Consider the following 22,595-nt stretch of genomic DNA (forward strand, 5'->3'; position numbering starts at 1 on the left):
TATCTGTAAGTAAAATGAAACCCAACTGCTCCAGTTAGTTTCTGTGTTTAAAGGAGAGTGTCAAAATAATACCACAGCCCTATGGAATGAAGAGTTCAGAAGGGAGCTGCAAGAGGACCTGCTCTATCTGACCTTGGCCTAGGAGGCCATCTCAACTCTACTATGTCAATATCTTGAACCAACCATCTCAATATTTCCAGTGGGTGTTTACGCATGGGCTCCTCCAACCTATATATAGCCTAAATGAGCAGATGTCAGGTTGCACAACAAACAATAAACATGCAAAAACATCCTTCTTCCTTCTTTCTTTCGTTCCTACCTTCCTTCCTTCCCTCCTTCCTTTTCTCCTTTTCCTCCCCTTCCTCTTCCTTCTTCTTTTAGCTATAGAGTTCTCAAATATAAACATTGTTGGCTTGATACTCATTTTCATCTCCATATCTGTCTTATTATTATGTATGGTTAGAGATATATCTTGAGCATATGATAGGATAAAATGCTTTCGCTGAATTTACAACATGACTTGATTCAAAAGACAGCCTGATATATTCTTCAAGTTAGTGCAAAAAGCAATGCCTAATCCTTGTTTTACTAAGAATTAACTTTCTTGGACCACTTCAGATGTATTTCCAGGAAAGGACCACCTAACTGCAGTTGTGAGATTATAGTAGTGAGCACCTAACTAACTTTAGTTCTTTTCTCTTAAGAACTACACATTGGAGAGGAAAGCACAGGTAAAGTAGTCTTTTAAGAAAATCTTTCTGGATGGTCACAGTGGAGAGATATTTCCATTTCCTCACATCCCACACAGTGCCAGAGCAGGTTTTTTTGAGCCCAATATGCTTTCTATGTCTTTCCTTGTCTGCCTTCCCACCCTTCACTAAATCACAGTAAACACCATAACCATAGGGGTGGGGTTCCTAAGCTCCTTGTGAAAAAAAGGTCAAGAAAATGATCTTTCATAATCAAATCTTGATAGGATCATTTGCATTCTTTATTTTGTGTTTGCATAAATTATAAACATAATGCAATAAAACTATTGTTTTATATAACACATATAAATGTAACTATTGTTATATATAACAATTCATTGAGAATAAGAAAAGAGAAATTTTAATTTTATAAAATGGATTCTGAAGGTCCTGCTGACATTTTACAAAATAAGATTAGGACCAGACATAGAAAACGTAACAAAGGAAATTAAGATAAATTAGACAGAAGACTAACACACAAAAATATCAAAATACCTACCCTATAATTACCCTCATGTGGCCTTTCTCCATGTGCTCATGCTTTCCTTCTTTCCTCAGTAATATGTTCTATGTACTTCTGCCCTCTGCTACTGTCTTCCTGGTCTCTTTCTTTCACACTCCTCACAGGATTCAATCATTATTTACTGGTGATGAATTTTCTCCCTAAATAACTCTTCCTCTCCATATTATGAGGTGGTAAAAGTCTACAGAGATTTTGTTCTACAGGCTTGTGGGTCTAAGATAGAATGTTTAGAGTGGTTAATACAAGGAAATCAAATTAGCTAACCAAAGGGCATTTTGCTAAACTGTTCAGAAGGAACAGTTGGTCATATTTATTGTACCATGATATATTGAAAAAATTCATAATGTCAACTATTCTCATACTAACTAGCATAGGTGTAAAGTACCCTGACAGTGGCAAGTGACGTTCTACTTCTGCATTACACTGGTAAGTTGTTAACCACCAGATCACACACAAACCAGGCCCTTTGCCTCTTTAATATAAGGCACCAAATATTCATCTTTTCACCTGCTGCTGCTAAAATTAAAAAAAAAAATTGTTCTTCATATACAGAGATCAGCATACAGAGGTAGACATCTATCCATCCACTTATCCTTCCTGTGGCTATCCATTCTCCATTGTGAGATATCTGGGTGAGAATACTTATACAATTTCTACCTATGCAAATTAACTGGTCTATATAGATTTAACATTGCAAACACTTGCTTCATGAATAACATTTCTGAACAAGGGAATAATTGGATCAAATAAGAAAAAGTATATGGAACTGAGAAGAAGGGAAAACTCAGTGTTGGATCTGGTTTTCTCTAATTATTCAATCTTCAAATGGATGTCTGAAGTTGAGCTTATTTTCTCCCAAATATGTAAGTCACTAGGACAAAAGAGTTGGAATTTTCTCTCGGTTGCTTAAAAAAATGTGTGGTTGTATACTTATTTTTGAGAAGAATACTAAGCTATTTAGTAACATATTAAGATTTAATGAATAGATTCAAATGGTTCTTTCTAAATTACATATATATATCATATATAACATAAATATATGTGTGTATAAATATCACTGCATTTTATTTATTTATTATATTTTTCATTTGAATAGATAACAAGAAGTTGAATTAATTATTCATTTCATTTCATTTTTTACATGTAATACAATCTAGAATGACCTCTGAAATTGTTACATAAGAATAAAATCCCAGGTATCTATCCTTTGCATGAAAATTTTGTTTGTCATCCTAGATGGAGGCAGTGAGTGGGAACAGCCATCATTTAAATATACTTTTCTTTTCAATAGCAATGTTATTTTTCAGTTCCCCTGAGGAACATATTTTCCCTGTATTATTCTAAGTACATTTAGCATTAAGCTCTATTACACTGACTTTTAATTTTATTATGTATTGCATTTTTCTTATGTATAGAATTATGGCTACTTGAGCCTTTCTCGTCTTGTGTATACGAAATGATTATTCAAATTTTCCACAGGTTAAGATCCATATTTTTTTACTTACTAACAAAAGCAGAGAGTGGAGAATTTGTTTTCCTTTCAATACTCCACTGTCATTTATTGACCTAGAGACCAGTCAGAGAAGGGCAGTAATGAATTGAGATCCATTTGAAACTCTTCCCATGGTGTCATATCTTGAGGCCTTCTCTAGCAGTGGACAACATACAAAGGCAAATCTGCACTGTCAAACTTAGTTCTGCCCCTTTCACAAATGTTGAAACTTTTAGCCTTCCAGGTTGAAGATAAATGGAAGTTTTTTGAATATTATTGGGGTTAAGAACTAAATTCCCGGTTAAACATAAGATTGCACAAAGAAAGGATGCAATATTAAGTTTTTGCTTAATTTTTCTCAAGTCATTTATTTTTATGGGCCAAAGTAAAACAACAAATGAATGATATTTAATCATTTATATAACGTTTAGGTCAAAATAAATTGCTAGTCTGAGGTGCCAAACACTTTAAATAAGATTAAGTCTATAAAATTCACTGGGCCTGGAGGAAAAAGTCAGATAGTCTCACTTACATGGGAATCTTTTTCACTACAGAAAGCTTCATTATTTTTCATCCTATCTGATTATGCTGCCATTATATACAATGGCTATATAAAACTCGAATACTAACCCTGGGTCATTTTAACCAGAAATAAAAGCTTATGCTAAAGGATATTCAAATTTCGGATTTTATCAGGAAAGATATAGTGTTTCAATGTAATATAGCAAATGTAGACAATATGTTGTTTAAGTATATAAGCCAAAAAGAGAGAATTCCGTAGCATCATAAAATCTTAAAATATTAAACTAAAAAAGTAAAGAAGAATGTACCTTTCAAATTATTCATTATATTTCAGGATTTTAATTTCCATTTGTGGAACACATTTTGAAAGATAGGAATGACAGAGACAAAATGATGTGACAACAAAGAAATGTAAACAACGTACTATAATGATATGAATGACACAAATGACAAATAATATAAATATATAAACAAAGTAAAAATTACACAGACTGTTTGGCGTTGTAGTGGGAGCTGCTAAGAGAGACAAATAATTAAAATAATGAAAAGGCAGCATGCTAAAAGTGTCATAGGAAAGAAGCATTACGAGTGGTGTTTGAGAGCCCAGCCTTTATAATCAGAACTGGACTATAATCTTAGCTGTGCTGTTTACCTGCCATGTGATCTTGAGTACATAAATTTAGTTTTCCCTTCTTTAAACAGATATAATATTTACCTCATCAATAGTTGTGTGGATTAAACGGTGGAGAAAGGACTTAACACAGTGCGCAGAATATAGTATTAGGTAAATTAAGGGTGTTATTTTTATTTCAACCAAAAAGTAATTTAAAACTAATCAATAAAGGGAGTTCAGCAGCAGGAGAAGAGACTGCCACAAGGGAGAAGAGTCGCCCAGAGGTCCAGGTGGGATTTTTCTGATGGGGTTGCTGTAATGGTCGGCGCACAGAGAAAAACTGAGCATAGGTACAGAAGAGAGACAGCATAAGCTACCTTTAGGAATTACACAAAGGCATATTTGGCTGGTTATCTATTTCTCACTTGTGGGCAATATTAGGGGTTGCTTGAAAGTTATAATGAAGCCGTATTCCAGAGGGCTGACAAAGCCAAGCTAAGCTGTTTAGACAGGAGTCTTGGCCACGGCTGCGGAAACCTGGGCAGGAAGGCAAAATGATCTAATGCACTGCAAGAAGAAAATGGTAGGATTTTTATTGTTCCTTTTAATCCAAAATAGAAATTACACTTTACTAATATTTAGTAAACTGATTGACATCAGTATTCTTTTACTTCTTATGTCAGTTGCTCACATGGTCTGAGGGGAATCCTGGGAGAAAACTGGGAGTTACACTAGGAGAAGTTACAGTGAGGCAGTCACTTCATTTGCTCACCTTTCTGTTGAAGCTTATTGTTCAGTTGGGCAGATTTGTGGTATATTACCCAGTTTCAACTAAACCAACTTTCCTATAATAGGTAAGTAGTAGACAAAGATTCTTGCAAAGACATCATGTGTTAAAGATAACACTGATAATAGAAGAAACACACAAACACATTAATAAAGAAGCTGACACTCTTCACATTGTTAGAACCTTTTCATCAGCAACATTACAAAGTAAACACAGTGATGATCAGTAAGATCTAACACAAAACTGGCCAAAATATTAGACATTATCAGGAAAAGTATTTGATATCTGTATTTACATCTATTATTGTTAATAGCAAATCGTGACTAAACACATAATATGCCTTGGCATTAAAGCAAGTGATATTATGATACCATCACAAACTTCTATAATTTTCAGTAAGTAAATACTCCAGCACTTTACAAATTTTCAATAAATTTAATAATAAACACTTAGAATCTTCTTTTGAATTTTCTTACTTCATAGTAAAAGAAAAAAAGTCACACATTTGGGGAAACTTGGCTAAAGTAATATGTAGAAAACAATATGGTGACATATCAAACTGCATTTCTTTGTCAGCAAATATTGTTGGAAGGAATACAGAAATAACTATGGAAGGTCTGGCGGAAAATTATTAGAACAAAGTAAGTGGCAAAAGGTTTGCTGGTGATAGAATAAAACGGCAGATATTTCTAACATGCTCAATTTATAATATTCATTATCTGTTTCAATAATAAAATACTGTACTTAAAGGATTACTATTGTGAGCTACTAAGGAAAAATGTGCCAATGAAGACAGCCTCAATATTAAGTGATTTGTTTAATAAAGATATATATAGGGGCCAGCCTGGTGGCGGAGCAGTTAAGTGTGCACCTTCTGCTTTGGCGGCCCACGCGGGGTTTGCAGGTTCGGATCCAGGGTGCAGACATGGCACAGCTGGGCATGCCATGCTGTGGTAGGCATCCCACATATAAAGTGGAGGAAGATGGGCACGGATGTGAGCTCAGGGCCAGTCTTCCTCAGCAGAAAGAGGAGGATTGACAGCAGATATTAGCTCAGGGCTAATCTTCCTCAAAAAAATAAATAAATAAAAAATAAAAGTATATATATATTTCTAATGAAAAAACTGTATATCAAATAGTGAGGAGTGGCTTTCCTGAGTGGAATTATTTTTTTAAAGGGTAAGGTTACAGCGATAGCAGTACATGTGAAATTCATTTCCTGCATCTGTTACAAGTAAGCCAGAACTGAACAAAGTGCTTCAGGATTTTACAGATGTGGTACATGTTGCGTACTAATGAGACCTTCATATTTTGAAGAATATCTTCGATATTTTGCACTGAGCTAGAGAATAACTATGAATTTCTTTTAAACATGAATTTATTTTAACCAGAGGTTTGCTGATTATCTCATTGGAAATTAATTTTAAAAGTCGTAGAATGTGAAGATTTAATTTTCTTTTTGCAAAAGCAGAAGAATCCCAAAATTGTTCAACTTTTTGGTGATGACAAGTGGTTTTCAGTAATATACTACTTAATAGATATTTAGAAAGAAAGTAAACCCTAGTTACCAGCAATATGCTACCTATTAACTATTTAGGAAAAAAAATGCTAGCAGTCTCTTCAAGTAAATTATGATATGGAAACAGTGCTTTGAAGATAGATATTTGGAAATCATCATGTGATTACACTACATAAAATGACATATGCCATTTTTGAAAGCTGTCATATCTGCTCATTAACAAACTTTAAACAGAATATTTTAATCTGTTTATAAACCTCCCAGATGAAGAACTCCAGTGGGTTTTAAAACAATTTGTTAAAAAAAATACTTTAAAACATCACATTTTCTGATTGTTAGCAAGACCAAATGATTGATTGGTATCAGGGAAGATTAACATTTATTTGTGGAATTTCCACAATTAAAAAAATTGTTTTCAATTCCAAACTTAGAAAACAGGAAGCAAAATTTGGCAAGCACAGTCTTTGACCCACTTCCCCCATTTCTGTCATATCCTTGTAGATTATCTCTTTTTGTTATGGATAGTCTTTAAAAACAAATGTTAAAATATCAAAATAAGCTTAACTTAGAAGTTAAATTTCAAACAACTCTATCATAAAATTTCAGACCAAGATTTTCAAAAATATTGAAGCACAGTCAATAAATGCTCTCTCTAAAATACTATCATTAATTATATTTTAATGTGATGAAACGTATCTGTATTTAAATAAATCTAATAAAAATGGTAGTTTTAGTTTATTTTACTGTTTATTTTATTTTTTGTGAATGTTTTATATTATAAATAGCATATTAGTAACTTAGTATATACATTTAATTTAGAAACAAATATATATACACATATTGAAGTTGTAAAATAAAAAAAGTAGTGATAATAGCAAATGATAAAAAGAAAGTGATAAAGGTTTAAAATAAAATAAAAAGTGCATTCACAAAATATTTGGATACTTCTTGTCTAGCCTATATCTAACAATCAAGAGAGAATCATTAGAAATATCTGACTGATAAGAGTTAAATTATCTGAACCCTGAAAAATAACTATCTGACAACTATATACCAGAGAAGAGAGAAAGAGAAGGCATAGGGACCAGTAATTAGATTACTCAAATCATTGGTGAATGGTCATGAAGGCTGTAAGTTCAATAGTGTCCTTGGGAATCGGAGCTAATGGACAGAAGTGTGATAAACTAGATGCAGAGAGCAAAGGGCAGGTAAGAAGAAACATCAGATTACTCAGAAGATTAGTGACTGGGAGACTAGAGACAGGGTGAATGATGCGGCCGTTATCAGAAACAGAAACTCAGAAGCAGAAACTACTTTTATAGAGAGTGGATAAGATTCAAACATACTGAGTTCCAGCTTACAGTGAGCCTTTGAAGTAGAAAAGACCTACTGAGTATTTAAAAATGCAGACTGGACACTCAAGAGGGGCAGAAGTTACACAAGTAGACTTAGGAATCATTCATGTGGCTCCCCTAAGAGGAAAGAAGACAGAACTCAAATAAAAACAGAAAAATCTCATGGTATGGAGATTGGGAAAGAGCGAGCAATAGAGATAGTCAAAGTACAACTCATAAGGGGTGATGAGAAAGACAAAAAGAGAACAAAAAGGGAAGGGTCATGAAAGCCAAGGACAGTTTCACAAAAGGAGAAATGGTAAAAAGCATCAAATTATGCAAAGTGATTAGCTAGGAGAAGCAACAGGTGATGGTGGCGATGGTGGTGGCTAGATGGAGTCATTAGATGGAGAGTAAACAAGCATCTGCTTTCTCTGACTCTGATAAACTCCTTTATACAACAAAGGAAGACCAGGATTCATTTAACGAGTGATGCACCATGTACAGAGGTGGCTTAGTAACCATGTGTTAAAACTCTAAACAACAAAACAACTGAACCAGAGTCGGCATGGACTGTATGTTCTAATGAGAGTTCTAATATTAAGTTTTAATATTAATAAATCATTTCATTTTCCTGCAAGTCATTGCTGTCATCTGTGAATTAAATGCACTCAATCAGATATGGTATAAGATCTCCTGTAGCTCTAAAAAAAAAATCAGAGTTCTTCTAAAAATGTATTATTGCTTGAGCAAATATAGGTTGAGATGGGGTACTCTTAAAAGTTTCCACTGAAGGGGTTGGCCCAATGGCTGAGTGGTTAAGTTCGCGGGCTCCGCTGCAGGCAGCCCAGTGTTTTGTTGGTTCGAATCCTGGGTGCGGCCATGGCACTGCTCATCAAACCACGCTGAGGCAGCGTCCCACATGCCACAACTAGAAGGACCCACAACGAAGAATATACAACTATGTACCAGGGGGCTTTGGGGAGAAAAAGGAAAAAAATAAAATCTTAAAAAAAAAAGTTTCCACTGAAGAAAGAGAAAAGAATAAATAATTCTAGGTTATGCTTGGATTGTAAATTACCTTTCAATATTAAAGACATTAACAAAACTCTGAACAGAATACATTACGTATATTAAAATCATGTTAAATACTAAAATAAACTTTTTCAAAAATGATTTTTGTCCTGAACGCTAGCCACACTTCTTTTTTTTGCAATCACAGCTATTTAATCATTTTATGGCTGACCACATCTTAAAAGACTTTTAAGTGAGAAGAAACTTGTTGACTCTTGCTTAACCAAGTGGCTAAGTGAATAGAAACTTAAATAAAGACACAATATTTTGTTAAAGGGGGATACTGATTTTATGTTCATAGTGGAGAGAAAAAGGAATAACAAAATTGTAAGAAACTTATCACTCTATAGTATTTTGATAAGTTATTTAATAGGATAAGAGCTAGAAAAATTAATTTCACATCTATGCTGTATTTAAATTAGATTAACCCATCAAAAAGCCAAAGTTCTTCATTTCAGCAAACAATTGTTACACTTTTCTGAAAATGTCATTAATTAAAGACTTTCACTTATATAATTACCATTAAGTACTCTGTGTACTTAGGTAACTGTTACTAGTAAATTACACATGTAAGACTGTGCAAAGTTAGGAAAATATAACTTACTGTTTTTTCTTTCCCAGGTTCCACCTGGTCAGTCTTTGCTGTGTATGCTGCCTGTGGCCGTTCTTTGAGTTTATGAGTCATCTCATCATCTTCCTTAGGCAGACTCTGAGGTGTGCCAGACGGTAAAGCTTCTGTCTTGGTCTGTGTTGGTTTCTTTTCTTGCATTGCCTGTGGAACCACTCTGCCTTCAGGTTTTTCTTCAGCAATTTGTACTTGACTTCTAAGTAAGATAGGTTTCTGTTCCTCCTCTAGGGCTGATGTTTTTGCTTCTGGGGATAACTTTTTGTCTTCAGGAGGTGGTCTTTTGTCTTCAGGAGGTGGCCTTTTGTCTTCAGGAGGTAGCTTTTTGTCTTCAGTGGTTGGCTTTTCTTCTTTGGAGAGAGGCTTTTTGTCTTCAGGGGGTGGCTTTTCTTCTTGAGGGGCTGAAATTTTGTCTTTCTCTAGTTTACTCTCTTCTTGTTTTTGATCTGTGGTTACCTTAGGGGGAATTTTTTCAATTGAAGGGGTTTCTTTTACTTTTTCTGGAGTGATTTTTTCAGCTTCTGTTTTTACTTCTTGTTCCTTCTTTTTCACTTTTACTTGGGCAGGCATTGCTGTTTTCTGAGACAGCGGCTCTATAGGGACAGATATGGAAGAGGCTTTTGGTCCTGACTGCATAGGTGGCATTTTGCCTATGTCTCCAAGCTGTCCTGATATTGCTCTCTGGGTTTGGCAATTTAAACAAAGCCATTCTTGAATCTGCAAATAGAATAGCAATGAACAGATTAACTATATTATAATGTATCTGTTTGGTACCTTTACCAAGATTAACATTTGGCAATTCCTAATTGATTTTTTGTATATGGAGAAGGTGGGTCATTGTTTTCTAAACCAATGACACAGTGCAACTCCTAAAGAAGATTGCAAAAAGACTATTTGAAACCTAAAAATATGAGGAATTCCTAGAGATGAGCAATTCACTCTCCTCACCATAGAAAAGAAAAAGAAAAAATCACATTAAAGATGGACCCAGGAGAGTAGCCATTTTTTGGGTGCAAAATCCCCATTTGTTCCAAAAAGAACTATTTTTACGCCTGATGCCTTCAAAATTAGTATTTCCATCATACATTTATTCAACAACTATTAAATTTCATAGTACTTTTCTTTCAACAACCAATTAATCAAAAGTTCTTTTAGGATTTAGCCTATGATCTCTCTCTTGACTTGGGTCAAGTGTAGCTTTATCTACCAGACTAGAACTACACAAGGTGAGGTTAGTTTTCAAGAATCACTTGTGCATAATTGTCTATCTGCTTTAGGATTAAAAAATAATTTCATGCTTAATAGTATTCACATTTCTCATGCAAATGAGAAAGAAACATTCACAGGCTCCAACTGTTTGGTATCTTTTTCCCCAGAGTTTTCTGAATTGCTGTCTAAAACATTTCCTCACATGTCTGCTCCTCAGTGTAATCCATGGGCCACCTGCACCAAATCAACTGAGGTGGACTGCAGACATGAAGATTCCTAGGAACTACACCAAAACTATTTTAGCAGGATCCTGGGGTAGGAGAAAGGAGGATCTGCCTTTTTAATAAAATATTGGTTAATTCTTTTGCAAACTAAAGACTGAAAACAACTCCCTCATTACACATACAAATGATCACGTGGGAGACAGATATGTTAGACTAATAATATTGCAGAATTCCTCCCTTATTGAGGTATGTTGTGTGTTTTCTTACATTATACCTATTATAATGTAAGAAATAGAGACAGCTTCTAATTGCTACCATTTAATGAATACCTATTCTGTAAAGCATATGGTCATACAAATAGTATTGCTTTCATATGCTGTATTGTCTTCTGAGAAGTTCAATTTCAAACTGCTTTTCATACTGGATCACTCTTTCCAGTTGCATAATTTAAATTATTTAGAAACAAAAAAATCACTTGTTCTAGAATATTATTAGTGATCTAAGTTTCATTTCTTCAGCTTCCAATTTCTTTAGAGACATAAAAATTGTTGCTTAATAATAATGACTGTTTTGCAAACTGTAAGCCATTATAATGCTTATTTGCTGATCTAACAAAGACAAAAGTCAATTATTTAATTTCAGTAAAACGTTGTCTATAAAACACTAGTATATATACGGGTTAATTTGCTTTCTGTGTGTATGATCTTTCAATACCCATTCCCTTCTTAATTTCATGTCTCAGCCACTCTACGGTGAACTGTGGCTTCTTTATGTAGTGACTTTATATAAAAGTCTCAGGAAAGAAACTGATTGAATCCCGTATGTCAAATACTAAAAGCTCCAGCCCTTGTGTTAAATACTCTCTGGAGGAGGCACTTCCATAATAGCTACAGAAAATCAATCTTAATCCGTGCTGTGGTTTCCAAAGCCATTACTTGGTTGAGCCACATCTTAGGATATTTTCACCTGGAGCACAACATTTTTTTTTTTCTAATTTTATTGAGATTATGATAGTTTACAACCTTGTGAAATTTCAGTTGTACATTATTATTTGTCAGTCATATTGTAGGGGAGCATGACATTTTTAAAAATAAAAACAGACACAAATAATTGTATCACTCTGCCATTTTATCACACAGAGTCTAAAAAACAAATGCAGATGTGAATTAAGCTCTCCTATCAGGGAATGTCCTAATGTAAATAAGTTAGCGGCTCCAGGAAATATTTAAAATACCAGGCTTACAGGTTTCATCTTATTGGAAATTCTTGTCAATTATAAAAGTGTGATTATTTTATCTGAGATTTTGGGGCAAATTATTCTCACAAAGTTGTAATGTCTTGCCACTTACAGCATATGATACCACAATGGTACACAGCTCTTGTTAAATGGAAAATATTTTGAGAAAATAAACATAGTGACTATTTATATGAGTAGTATACTCATTATTTTCATATATTTGAAATTTAGGTCAGAGGATAAAAGGTATAATCTATTTAATCTATTATGTCACATAAATCACTTCATTTTCAGATAAACTAACACATGGACAAAGAGAACAGATTAGTGGTTACCAGAGGGAAGGGGATTGAGGGGTGGGCATAAGGGTTGAAGGGACACATTTATATGGTAACTGACAAATAATAATGTACAACTGAAATTTTGCAATGTTATGAACTATTATGACCTCAATAAAATTAAAGAAAAACCCACTTTATTTTCCCAATTTGAAATAATGTTTGATAAACTTACAAGCAGTGATAATCCACACACTACTAAGGTCAAGAAGGCAAAGAAACGGCAACGGTGTCAATCTAAGAGAAAAAGGGACTTATCCTGAGAGCATCATTGGCTAGTTCAAATTGTGTTTTGCTTAAATTCCCACCCATATTCAGTTAAACCAAATATTTCTAATCATGGCTATTTTGTAATTTTTTAACATGATGTTGCTATACTTGGTTTCTTGGTTACATGATTATCTGCATTTTGAATAAGATTATAAGCCAAGCCTATTTCTTTTGACTTTACACTTTGAGTAATTGTCACCAAAATTAATTTGCAAACTGAAGTCACTATTATGTCAAATAATTATGACAACATAATTCACTTATGTATCTATTCTGTGTATATCTATGGAATACATATACCATTTGGAAAGTATATGTGAAAGGCTTATTTCATAAGGGAACTCATATTCAAGTAAATAGAATAAGACATAGGTCAAAATAAGTAGAATATGCAGCAAAAAATAATAAGAAAAATGGAGAGGATGTGATGGATTTAACAGGATCTTCTGATAAATCCATTAAGTTAAGGAATTTGAACAATTATGAGTCACACAAGAGTATTTTTTCATTAGACAGTTAGAAATGCTAAATTGGTGGTCTCATATGTGTGTTTCTTCTTTCTGCAGCCCTAGAACCAAAATTAGAATGCCAACAAATTCAGCAAGCAGCAGAAATGATAATATCAATGAGGAATTGAAAAGGGGGAAAAAACAGTGGTAACATCAAAAATTTTATATTTCTTCAAACATGTACATTTAAGTTTTGTTTATTAAGAAAGAGGACAGGAAAAGACAGAGGCTATGGTAAAATCAAAAGGAGAAATGAGAAACACAAAACTGATCAAATTTTGATAATGAGTAAAAAGAGTAAAAATGAATTTTCAAGAAAGTTCATTTTGGACAATACAGGTCACCATCATCATATCATCATTAAATACAAACAAAATTACTAGAAAAATTTGCTTCACAAAAAACAATTTGAGAAGTACTCTATACCACATAAGAAGATGTAAAAATCTGTGGTTCACAATTTTTTTGCATTCTTTATTAAAAATAATCCCAAAGATTTTTGTATCACTGTATTCAGGAATTTAATTATTATATTCCTAGGTCCAAAAAAATGTTATCTGCACATTTAGTTCCTCAATAGCTACATCATTAAATACTCATAATATTTCTAGTCCAGCAGCAATCCAGAGATAAATTAAACAAGATTCCTTAAATTATATAAAAATTCAATACATAATATATCACCACCATATATGACTTTTACTAGCTGAAAAGATTTACCAGACACACCAGTAACATTTTCTGCAACAGTTACAATTGTAAAGCACATGACTAATAATATTTTGCCTTAAGGTAAAATATCAAATGAGTTACAGTTTTATCTTTCAAATATTTCTGTATAAAGACAGTAAGTGTGACAATCAGAAAATGAGTATATATTATATATAATATAAGGTATTATATGTAATTTATACATATATATAAACTGAAGGCATTTCTATCATATTACTGAGTTTACTACATAGAAAAATATACAGATACCTGTGGAAGCTTTTTTTTTTTAACATACTAGTCATCGTTATGAATGATCTCAGACCATTTCCATTTGTTTCTTGTGCTTTTAAAATATATTTTATTTCCAGTATAAGTATCTCTTAGTGGTATAAAACGTAATAATAGTTTATATTTCATCTATATATTACTAAATCCATTAAATAAATTCAGAAGATTCTATACTATGAGACCAATCACATTTACATTCAGTGCTTCACATTAATAATCAGGATATCAAAATTCATCTCCAAGTAGGGAAAACTCTGGTAAACACAAATTGCATCAAAAATAACTCCATGTTGATCGTAACATACTAGAATATATCCAATTGTCAGCTAGGACATGTTAATAAGATATATTTATTTTAACATCAAATCATCAGGGCTTATTCAAAACAGAACAGTGCTCAAAAGTCCATTAATCTTAAATGGAGAGTAGGAAATGAAGGTAATAAAACCCAGAAAAAGGATGCTGCTGTGCTACTCAGCATTTCTCCATCAACAAGCAATTTGCTTTATACAACATTTCAGCTGTAGCTATAGCAACAATATCATTAAAAAAAAATCTCAGAACTTCAGGCCTATTTATTTTCTAAGTATCTTTTCTGAAGCATGATAGTAAGACCTGTAGCAGGTTGAAAGTCTGCTGTTAGACTTAAAACAGTAGAGAAGTGATGGTCACAAAACCTACATGAGCATTCATATTTTTATCTGAGAAATCTTAATAGCATTTTCACATGAATTTTCATTCAAAGACCAACAGGACTGATTTGGAAGCTCATATGGTTTCCACCAATAGAAGTATTTAAGCAGAGACTGGGTGGCCCCTACTCAGAATTCTGTAAAGGAAAATCAAGCAATGCAGATGCTAGGGACTATAATACCATCAGGTTTCCTGCCTACTATAAGCTTTTGAGTCAATAATAAAAATTTTACACAGCTTTTGTTTTTCTGTTTATTTGCTTACTATTCAGAATCTTGTTTTTTTTTAAGCTGAGAAATAACTACACTAATATTCTTCTTAGAATCACTGTTACTCATCAACAGATCCAAAAAATGGGGAGCAATAGTACCTGCAACTTGTCACTTTTATCAATGTCGCTTAAAGTCTCTGCATTAGGATGTTCTATTTACACTCTTACAAGTCAATCTGACATCCTCAAAGTCAGATTTTTTGCTTACTAAATTTCTAAATTTATTTCTTTTTTTCATCTGTAAAAGGGAAAAGGACTGAATTCACAGCTGATGCGCTGTTTTTTCAGATTACACAATCAATTGTTCAGACTACACCATCAGGATATTAGAAATCTGTGGCCACTCATGAGACTGCACTTTACAAGCGTATGCAATGAGGTATTTGTGATACTTCTATTCTCACTTTGTCCCTCCTAAAAATGAATGAGATGTGTGTTAGGTCCTTTTCTTACTACACTCTTTTTGACTAGCATGTATCGCATCGTTAGTATTTTTGTTCCTTTTACAATCAGTGAAACAAGAATAAGTGACATTCAACAAACACAATCGAATAAGTGGGGTTCTTCCTCATTTACTTCACATATAGATAAAACAGTTATATCAGAATGTATTAGAACATGAATACTCATATGAAAACCAAGAAAAAACAAGAAGGCAATTTAAACATTAATTTCCAATGGAGTTACTGAATATGGAGGGTAGGAATCAATAATGAATCCTAATAGAATATTGGTTACTGTTAGGAATTTGTACTGGGATTATTATTGCTACATCTAAATTAATTTGTGGTCATGGTTCTACTCATCTCTTCTTTTATGTGTATGCTTATTTCTGTAAGACCTTGAATGCCCCTATACACCCACGTGAAGTCTCTGTTTCACTCATTTGAAATTCTTAATCTAAGTTTCTATAATAATGTAAACTACCTTAACAGATATTTCCATAAATAGCAACACACCAAATAAAATCATGTATAATACACCAGGGATTAAAACTATATTTAGATTATAATTGCACACTTGGTTGACATTCTTTTCATGTCAGTTTTTCTTTCACTAGACCAGAATCATTTTTCTAGTCACTTTCTCATCACAAATAATATGTATTTTCCTGAAATAAGAAAGTAATCTGTTTGATGTTTTAAATACCATTACATAAATAATAAATACACACATGCATTAATTAAAACACCTCTAAATTATTACATTAACACAATTTTGACAGAACATATTAAAGAAAATCAGGGGCTAAGTTTCCTTATAGAAATATACATATTCAAATAAACATATATTTATGGAAATATGTATATTTATTTGCATGAACAAGAACTAAATAGGGTTCATTTCTCTGTAATGTTTTTCTTTCTTCCTACCTTCTTTCCTCTCTTTTTCTCTCTGTCTGTCTGTCTCTTTCTTTCTATCTGGAGAGAGGGTAGCAGGAAGAGAGAGTGAGCTTATTAAAACTATTCTTTGACTAAGTAAACTACCTGATATGGGTTCAATCGGGGCATTAGGATAACTGATTACCTACCAGAGTGCATAAAGGACAACTCCAAGGACACAGTTGATTTCTCACTGGTAACCAAAGATGCACTAAACTTATGAGTAATCATATATTCTTATTGTGTTGACAGCAGCTAACAAAAGCTCAGCTCTAGCAAAAACAGAAAGTTCAACGGAAAGGCTTATTTGTGGTTTCATGGAATATCTATTTGTGATTAACTGTTCTAGTCTACTACATTTTAGGCTTGACAACTGTTTATACAAGTTTAGCATAAACAATAATCAACAATTTAAAAACATATTTATGTTATATGGATATCAAGTTCAATTTTTTTTATTTTTTAATTTTATTGCAGTAACATTGGATTATAACATTATATAGCTTTCAGATGTACATCGTAACATATTTCAAATTCTGTGTAGGTTACATCATGTTCACCACCCAAAAAATAATTATAGTCCATCCCCTCACACGTGAGCCTAATCACCCCTTTTGCCCTCCCCCCTCCCCACTTCCCCTATGGTAACCACCAATCCAACCTCCATTGCTATGTGTTTGTTTGTCATTGTTTTTATCTTCTATCTATGAGTGAGATCATATGGTATTTGACTTTCTCCCTCTAACTTATTTCACTTTGCATAATACCCTCAAGGTCCATCCATGTTGCCACAAATGGTCAGATTCCATCATTTCTTATGACTGAGTAGTATTCCACTGTGTATATATATGCCACATCTTCTTTATCCATTTATCCCTTGATGGGCACCTAAGTTGCTTCCAAGTCTTGGCTACTGTGAATAATGCTGCAATGAACATAGGGGTGCATGTATCTTTATGTATTTGTGTTTCCAAGTTCTTTGGAAAACTACCCAGCAGTGGGATAGATGGATCATATGGGAGATCGATTCTTAATTTTCCGAGGATACTCCATACTGCTTCCCATAGTGGTAGCAGTGGTTTGCACTCCCATCAGCAGTGTATGAGGGTTCCCTTCTCTCCACGTCCTCTCCAACACTTGTTGTTTTCTGTCTTGTTAATTATAGCCATTCTGACCAGACTGAGATGATACTTCACTGTAGTTTTGATTTGCATTTCCCTGATAGCTAGTGATGTTGACCATCTTTTCATATGCCTCTTGGCCATCTGTATATATTCTTTGGAGAAATCTCTGTTCAGATCTTTTGCCCGTTTTTTAATTGGGCTGTTGATTTTTCTGTTGTTGAGATGAATGAGTTCTTTGTCTACTTTGGATATTAACCCCTTATCTGATATATGGTTTGCAAATATCTTCTGCCAACTGTTAGGTTGTCTTTTCATTTTCTTGATGGTTTCCTTTGCTGTGCAGAAGGTTTTTAGTTTGATGTAGTCCCATTTGTTCATTTTTTCTTTTGTTTCTCTTGCCAGGTCAGACATGGTACTTGAAAATATGCTGCTAAGACCAATGTCAAAGAGCGTACTGCCTAAGTTTTCTTTTAGAAGTTTCATGGTTTCAAGTCTTAGATTCAAGTCTTTAATCCATTTTGAGTTGATTTTTGTGCATGGTGTAAGGGAATGGTCTACTTTCATTCTTTTGCATGTGGCTGTCCAGTTTTCCCAACACCATTTATGGAAGAGACTCTCACTTCTCCATCGTATGCTATTGATTCCCTTGTCAAATATTAGCTGTCCATAGATGTATAGGTTTATTTCTGGGCTCTAGATTCTGTTCCATTGATCTGTGTCTGTGATACCATGCTGTTTTTGTTACTATGGCTTTGCAGTACATTTTGAAATCAGGGAGTGTGATACTTCCAGCTTTGTTCTTTTTTCTTACGAATCCTTTGGCTATTTGGGGTCTTTTGTTGTTCCATATAAATTTGAGGATTCTTTTTCTATTTCTGTGAAAAATGTTGTTGGAACTTCCATAGGGATTGGGTTGAATCTGTAGATTGCTTTAGGAAGTATGGACATTTTAACAATGTGAATTCTTCCAATCCAAGAACACAGAATATCTTTCCATTTCTTTGTGTCTTCTTTGATTTCTTTCAACAATGTTTTATAATTTTCCGTGTACAGATCTTTCACCTCTTTGGTTAAGTTTATTCCTAGGTATTTTATTATTTTTGTTGCAATTGTAAATGGGATTGTATTCTTAATCTCTTTCTGCTACTTTGTTGTTAGTGTGTAGAAACACAACCGATTTTTGTATGTTGATTTCAGATCCTGCTACTTGAATGTATTCATTTATTATTTCTAAAACTTTCATAGTGGATTCTTTAGGGTTTTCTATATATAAAATCATGTCGTCTGTGAAGAGTGACAGTTTCACTTCTTCTTTTCTGCTATAGATCCCTTTTATTTCTTTTTCTTGCCTGATTGCTCTGGCTAGAATATCCCATACTATGTTAAATAAGAGTGGTGACAGTGGGCATCCTTGTCTGGTTCCTGTTCTTAGAGGGATAGCTTTCAGTTTTTCTCCATTGAGAATGATATTTGCTGTGGGTTTGCCATATATGGCCTTTATTATGTTGAGGTATTTTCCTTTTATACCCATTTTATTTAGAGTTTTTATCATAAATGGATGCTGTATCTTGTCAAATGCTTTCTCTGCATCTATTGAGAAGATCATGTGATTTTTATTCTTCATTTTGTTAATGTGGTGTATAACGTTGATAGATTTGTGGATGCTGAACCATCCCTGCATCCCTGGAATGAAACCCACTTGATGGTGCTGTATGATCTTTTCAATGTATTGTTGTATTCGATTTGCTAGTATTTTATTGAGGATTTTTGCATCAATGTTCATCAGTAATACTGGTCTGTTTCTTTTTTTGTGTTGTCCTTGTCTGGTTTTGGTATCAGGATAATGTTGGCTTTATAGAATGAGTTAGGAAGCCTTCTTTTGTCTTCAATTTTTTGGTAGAGATTGAGAAGAATAGGTACTTAGTATTCTTTGAATTTTTGGTAGAATTCACCAGGGAAGCCGTCTGGTCCTGGACTTTTATTTTTTGGAAGATTTTCAATTGCTGTTTTGATCTCCTTACTGGTGATTGGTCTATTCAAATTCTCTACTTCTCCTTCGTCCAGTTTCGGAAGGTTGTATGCTACTAAGAATTTATCCATTTCTTCTATATTATCCACTTTGTTGGTGTATAGCTTTTAATAGCATTCTATTATTATCTTTTGTATTTCTGAGGTGTCTTTTGTAATTTCTCCTCTTTCATTTCTGATTTTATTTATTTGAGGCTACTCTCTTTTTTTCTTGGTAAGTCTGGTCAAGGGTTTGTCACTTTTGTTTATCTTTTCAAAGAACTAGCTCTTGGTTTCATTAATTTTTTTCTATTGTTTTTGCAGTCTCTAGTTCATTTATTTCTGCACTGATTTTTATTATTTCTTTCCTTCTGCTAATTTTGGGCTTTGTTATTTTTTTTTTTCAGTACCCTTAGATGCGCTGTTATATTGTTTATTTGAGATTTTTCTCCTTTCTTGAGGTAGGCCTGAATTGCTATAAACTTCCTTCTTAGAACCACTTTTGTTATATCCCATAGATTTTGGCATGTTGTGTTTTCATTTTCATTTGTCTCCAGGAATTTTTTTATTTACCCTTTGATTTCTTCGTTGACCCAATCGTTGTTTAGTAGCATTTTGTTTAATCTGCACATTTTTGTTGCTTTTCTGGTTTTCTTCCTGTAGTTGATTGCCAGTTTCATACCTTTGTGGTCAGAAAAGATTCATGGGAATATTTCAATTTTCTTAAATTCATTGAGACTTGTTTTGTGATGAATCCTGGAAATGTTCCATGTGCATTTAAAAAGAATGTGTATTCTGTGGTGTTTGGATGGAATGTTCTATATATTTCCACTAAGTCCATCTTGTCAAATGTGTCATTTCAGGCCAGTGTTTCCTTATTGATCTTCTGTTTGGATGATCTATCCATTGGTGTAATGGAGTGTTAAAGTCCCCTACTGTTATTGTGTTACAGTATATTTGTCCTTTTAGGTCTGTTAATAGTTGCTTTATATATTTAGGTGCTCCTATGTTGGGTGCATGTATATTTATAAATGTTATATCTTCTTGTTGGATTGTTCCTTTTATCATTATGTAGTGCCCGTCTTTGTCTCTTGTTACAGTTTTTGTTTTAAAGTCTATTTTGTCTGATATAAGTATTGTTATCCCTGCTTTCTTTTCTTTGCCATTTGCATGGAATATCTTTTTCTATTCTTTCACTTTCAGTTTGTGAATGTCTTTAGGTCTGAAGTGTGTCTCTTGCATGCGACGTATATATGGGTCTTGTTTTTTAATCCAATTGGCCACCCTCTGCCTTTTGATTGGAGCATTTAATCCATAGACATTTAAAGTAGATTTTGATAAACATGTGTTTATTGCCATTTTTTAATTTTTTTCTGGGTGTTTTAGTAGTTCTTCTGTGTTCCTTTCTGTTTCTCTTGCTCTCTTCCCTTGTGGTTTGATGGCATTCTGTAGTAATATGTTTGATTTCTTTTGGCTTACTTATTTGCTTACTTATTATAGGTTTCTGATATGTGATTACCATGATGAACCTATGTAATATTCTATGTACATAACAGTCTATATCAAGTTGATAGACTCTTTAGCTTGAGGTCTTTCTAAAAGCTCTACTTTTTCACTCCCTTCCTTCCACATTTTATGATTTGAAATCACATATAATCTCTTGTTTTGTGTGTCTATCCCTTATCCTCATCATTGAAATAGGTTATTTTAGTACTTTTGTTTTTTAATCTCCATCTTATCTTCACAGATGGTTGATTTGCTACCTTTACTATATTTTTACTTTTACCACTGATTTTATTGCCTGGTTTTTTTGGGGGGTTATTTTTTTTTTATAATTTTTTTATCCCTACTTGTGGTCATTGCTTTCCCACTTAAATATGTCCCTTCAGCATTTCTTGTAGAACTGGTTTCTTGGTGACAAACTCCATTTATTTTTGCTTGTCTGGGAAGCTGTTTATCTCTCCTTCCATTCTGAATGACAATCTTGATGGATAGAGTATTCTTGGCTGTAGGTTTTTTCCTTCTAGCAATTTAAATACATCATGCATTCTCTTCTCGCCTGTAGGGTTTTGGCTGAGAAGTCTGCTGATAGCCTTATGGGCTTTCCTTTGTATGTCACTTGTTGCCTTTCTCTTGCTGCTTTTAGGATTCTCACTTTATCTTTAATTTTGGACATTTTAACTATAATGTGGCTTGGTGTGGGCCTCTTTGCGCTTATCTTATTTGGAGCTCTCTGTGCTTCCTGTACTTGGATGTCTGTTTCTTTCCTTAGGTTAGGAAAATTTTCACCTACTATTTCTTGAAAGAAATTTTATGCCCCTTTGTCTCTCTCTTCTCCTTCTGAGACACCTATAACACAAATGTTAGTGCACTTGATATTGTCCCAGAGTTCCCTTAGGCTATTCTTATTCTGCCTAGTTATTTTTTCTTTTTTCTGTTCAGCTTGGGTGATTTCCTCTAGTCTTTTGTCTTGCTCGCTCATCCATTCTTATGTAACATCTACTCTGCTATTGAGTCCCTCCAGTGAATTTTTCATTTCCAGTATTGTATTCCTTATTCCTCACTGGTTCATTTTTATATTTTCCAGTTCTTTGTTGATGAGCTTACTGTGTTCATCAAGTCTTATCCCAATATCTGTGAGCATGCTTATGAGTTTTTGTATGAACTCTTTGTCATGTAGGTCATTTATTTCTGTTTCATTTAGTCCATTTCCTGGGGTTTTGTCCTGTCCCCTTGCTTGGAATGTATTCTTTTGTGTCCTCATTATGCCTTTTTCTCTGTGCTTATATCTATGTATTAGGTGAGTCGGCTATGTCTCCTGATCTTGGAGAAGTGGCATTATGTCACAGATGCCTTTTGAGGCCCAGCAGTGTGCTTCCCACTCATCACCAGTTCAAAAGATCGAGGAGTGACCACATTGTGGGTTGCTTGTGTCCTTCTGCTGTGGCAGGGTTGCTCTTAATGCAGGTACACAGGGAGTCTAGTCTTTCCTTCACTGGCCAGCTGTTTTTAAATCTGGTTTGGGGAGACTTGGAACCATTGGCTACCAGGTCTAACAGCACACTCCTGTTGCAGTTTTCCTGTTAATTGG

At 33.8% G+C, this 22,595-nt stretch overlaps 1 protein-coding gene across 8 annotated transcripts in view; it reads right to left on the bottom strand.

Annotated features, from left to right (window-relative positions):
* Positions 1–22,595, bottom strand: part of PCLO (piccolo presynaptic cytomatrix protein) — a 377,354-nt gene that overhangs the window by 200,206 nt on the left and 154,553 nt on the right. For all 8 annotated transcript variants that reach the window (XR_011502753.1, XM_070507399.1, XM_014843189.3 and 5 more), the window contains exon 4: positions 9,218–9,955. Coding sequence is in view for 7 of the 8 variants with exons in the window: in XM_070507399.1 (XP_070363500.1) it covers positions 9,218–9,955 (738 nt within the window). In the remaining variant the exon portion in view is untranslated. The remainder of the gene's footprint in view (positions 1–9,217; positions 9,956–22,595) is intronic.

Source organism: Equus asinus, chromosome 1 (assembly GCF_041296235.1).
Source record: "Equus asinus isolate D_3611 breed Donkey chromosome 1, EquAss-T2T_v2, whole genome shotgun sequence".
NCBI classification, from domain to species: Eukaryota; Metazoa; Chordata; class Mammalia; order Perissodactyla; family Equidae; genus Equus; species Equus asinus.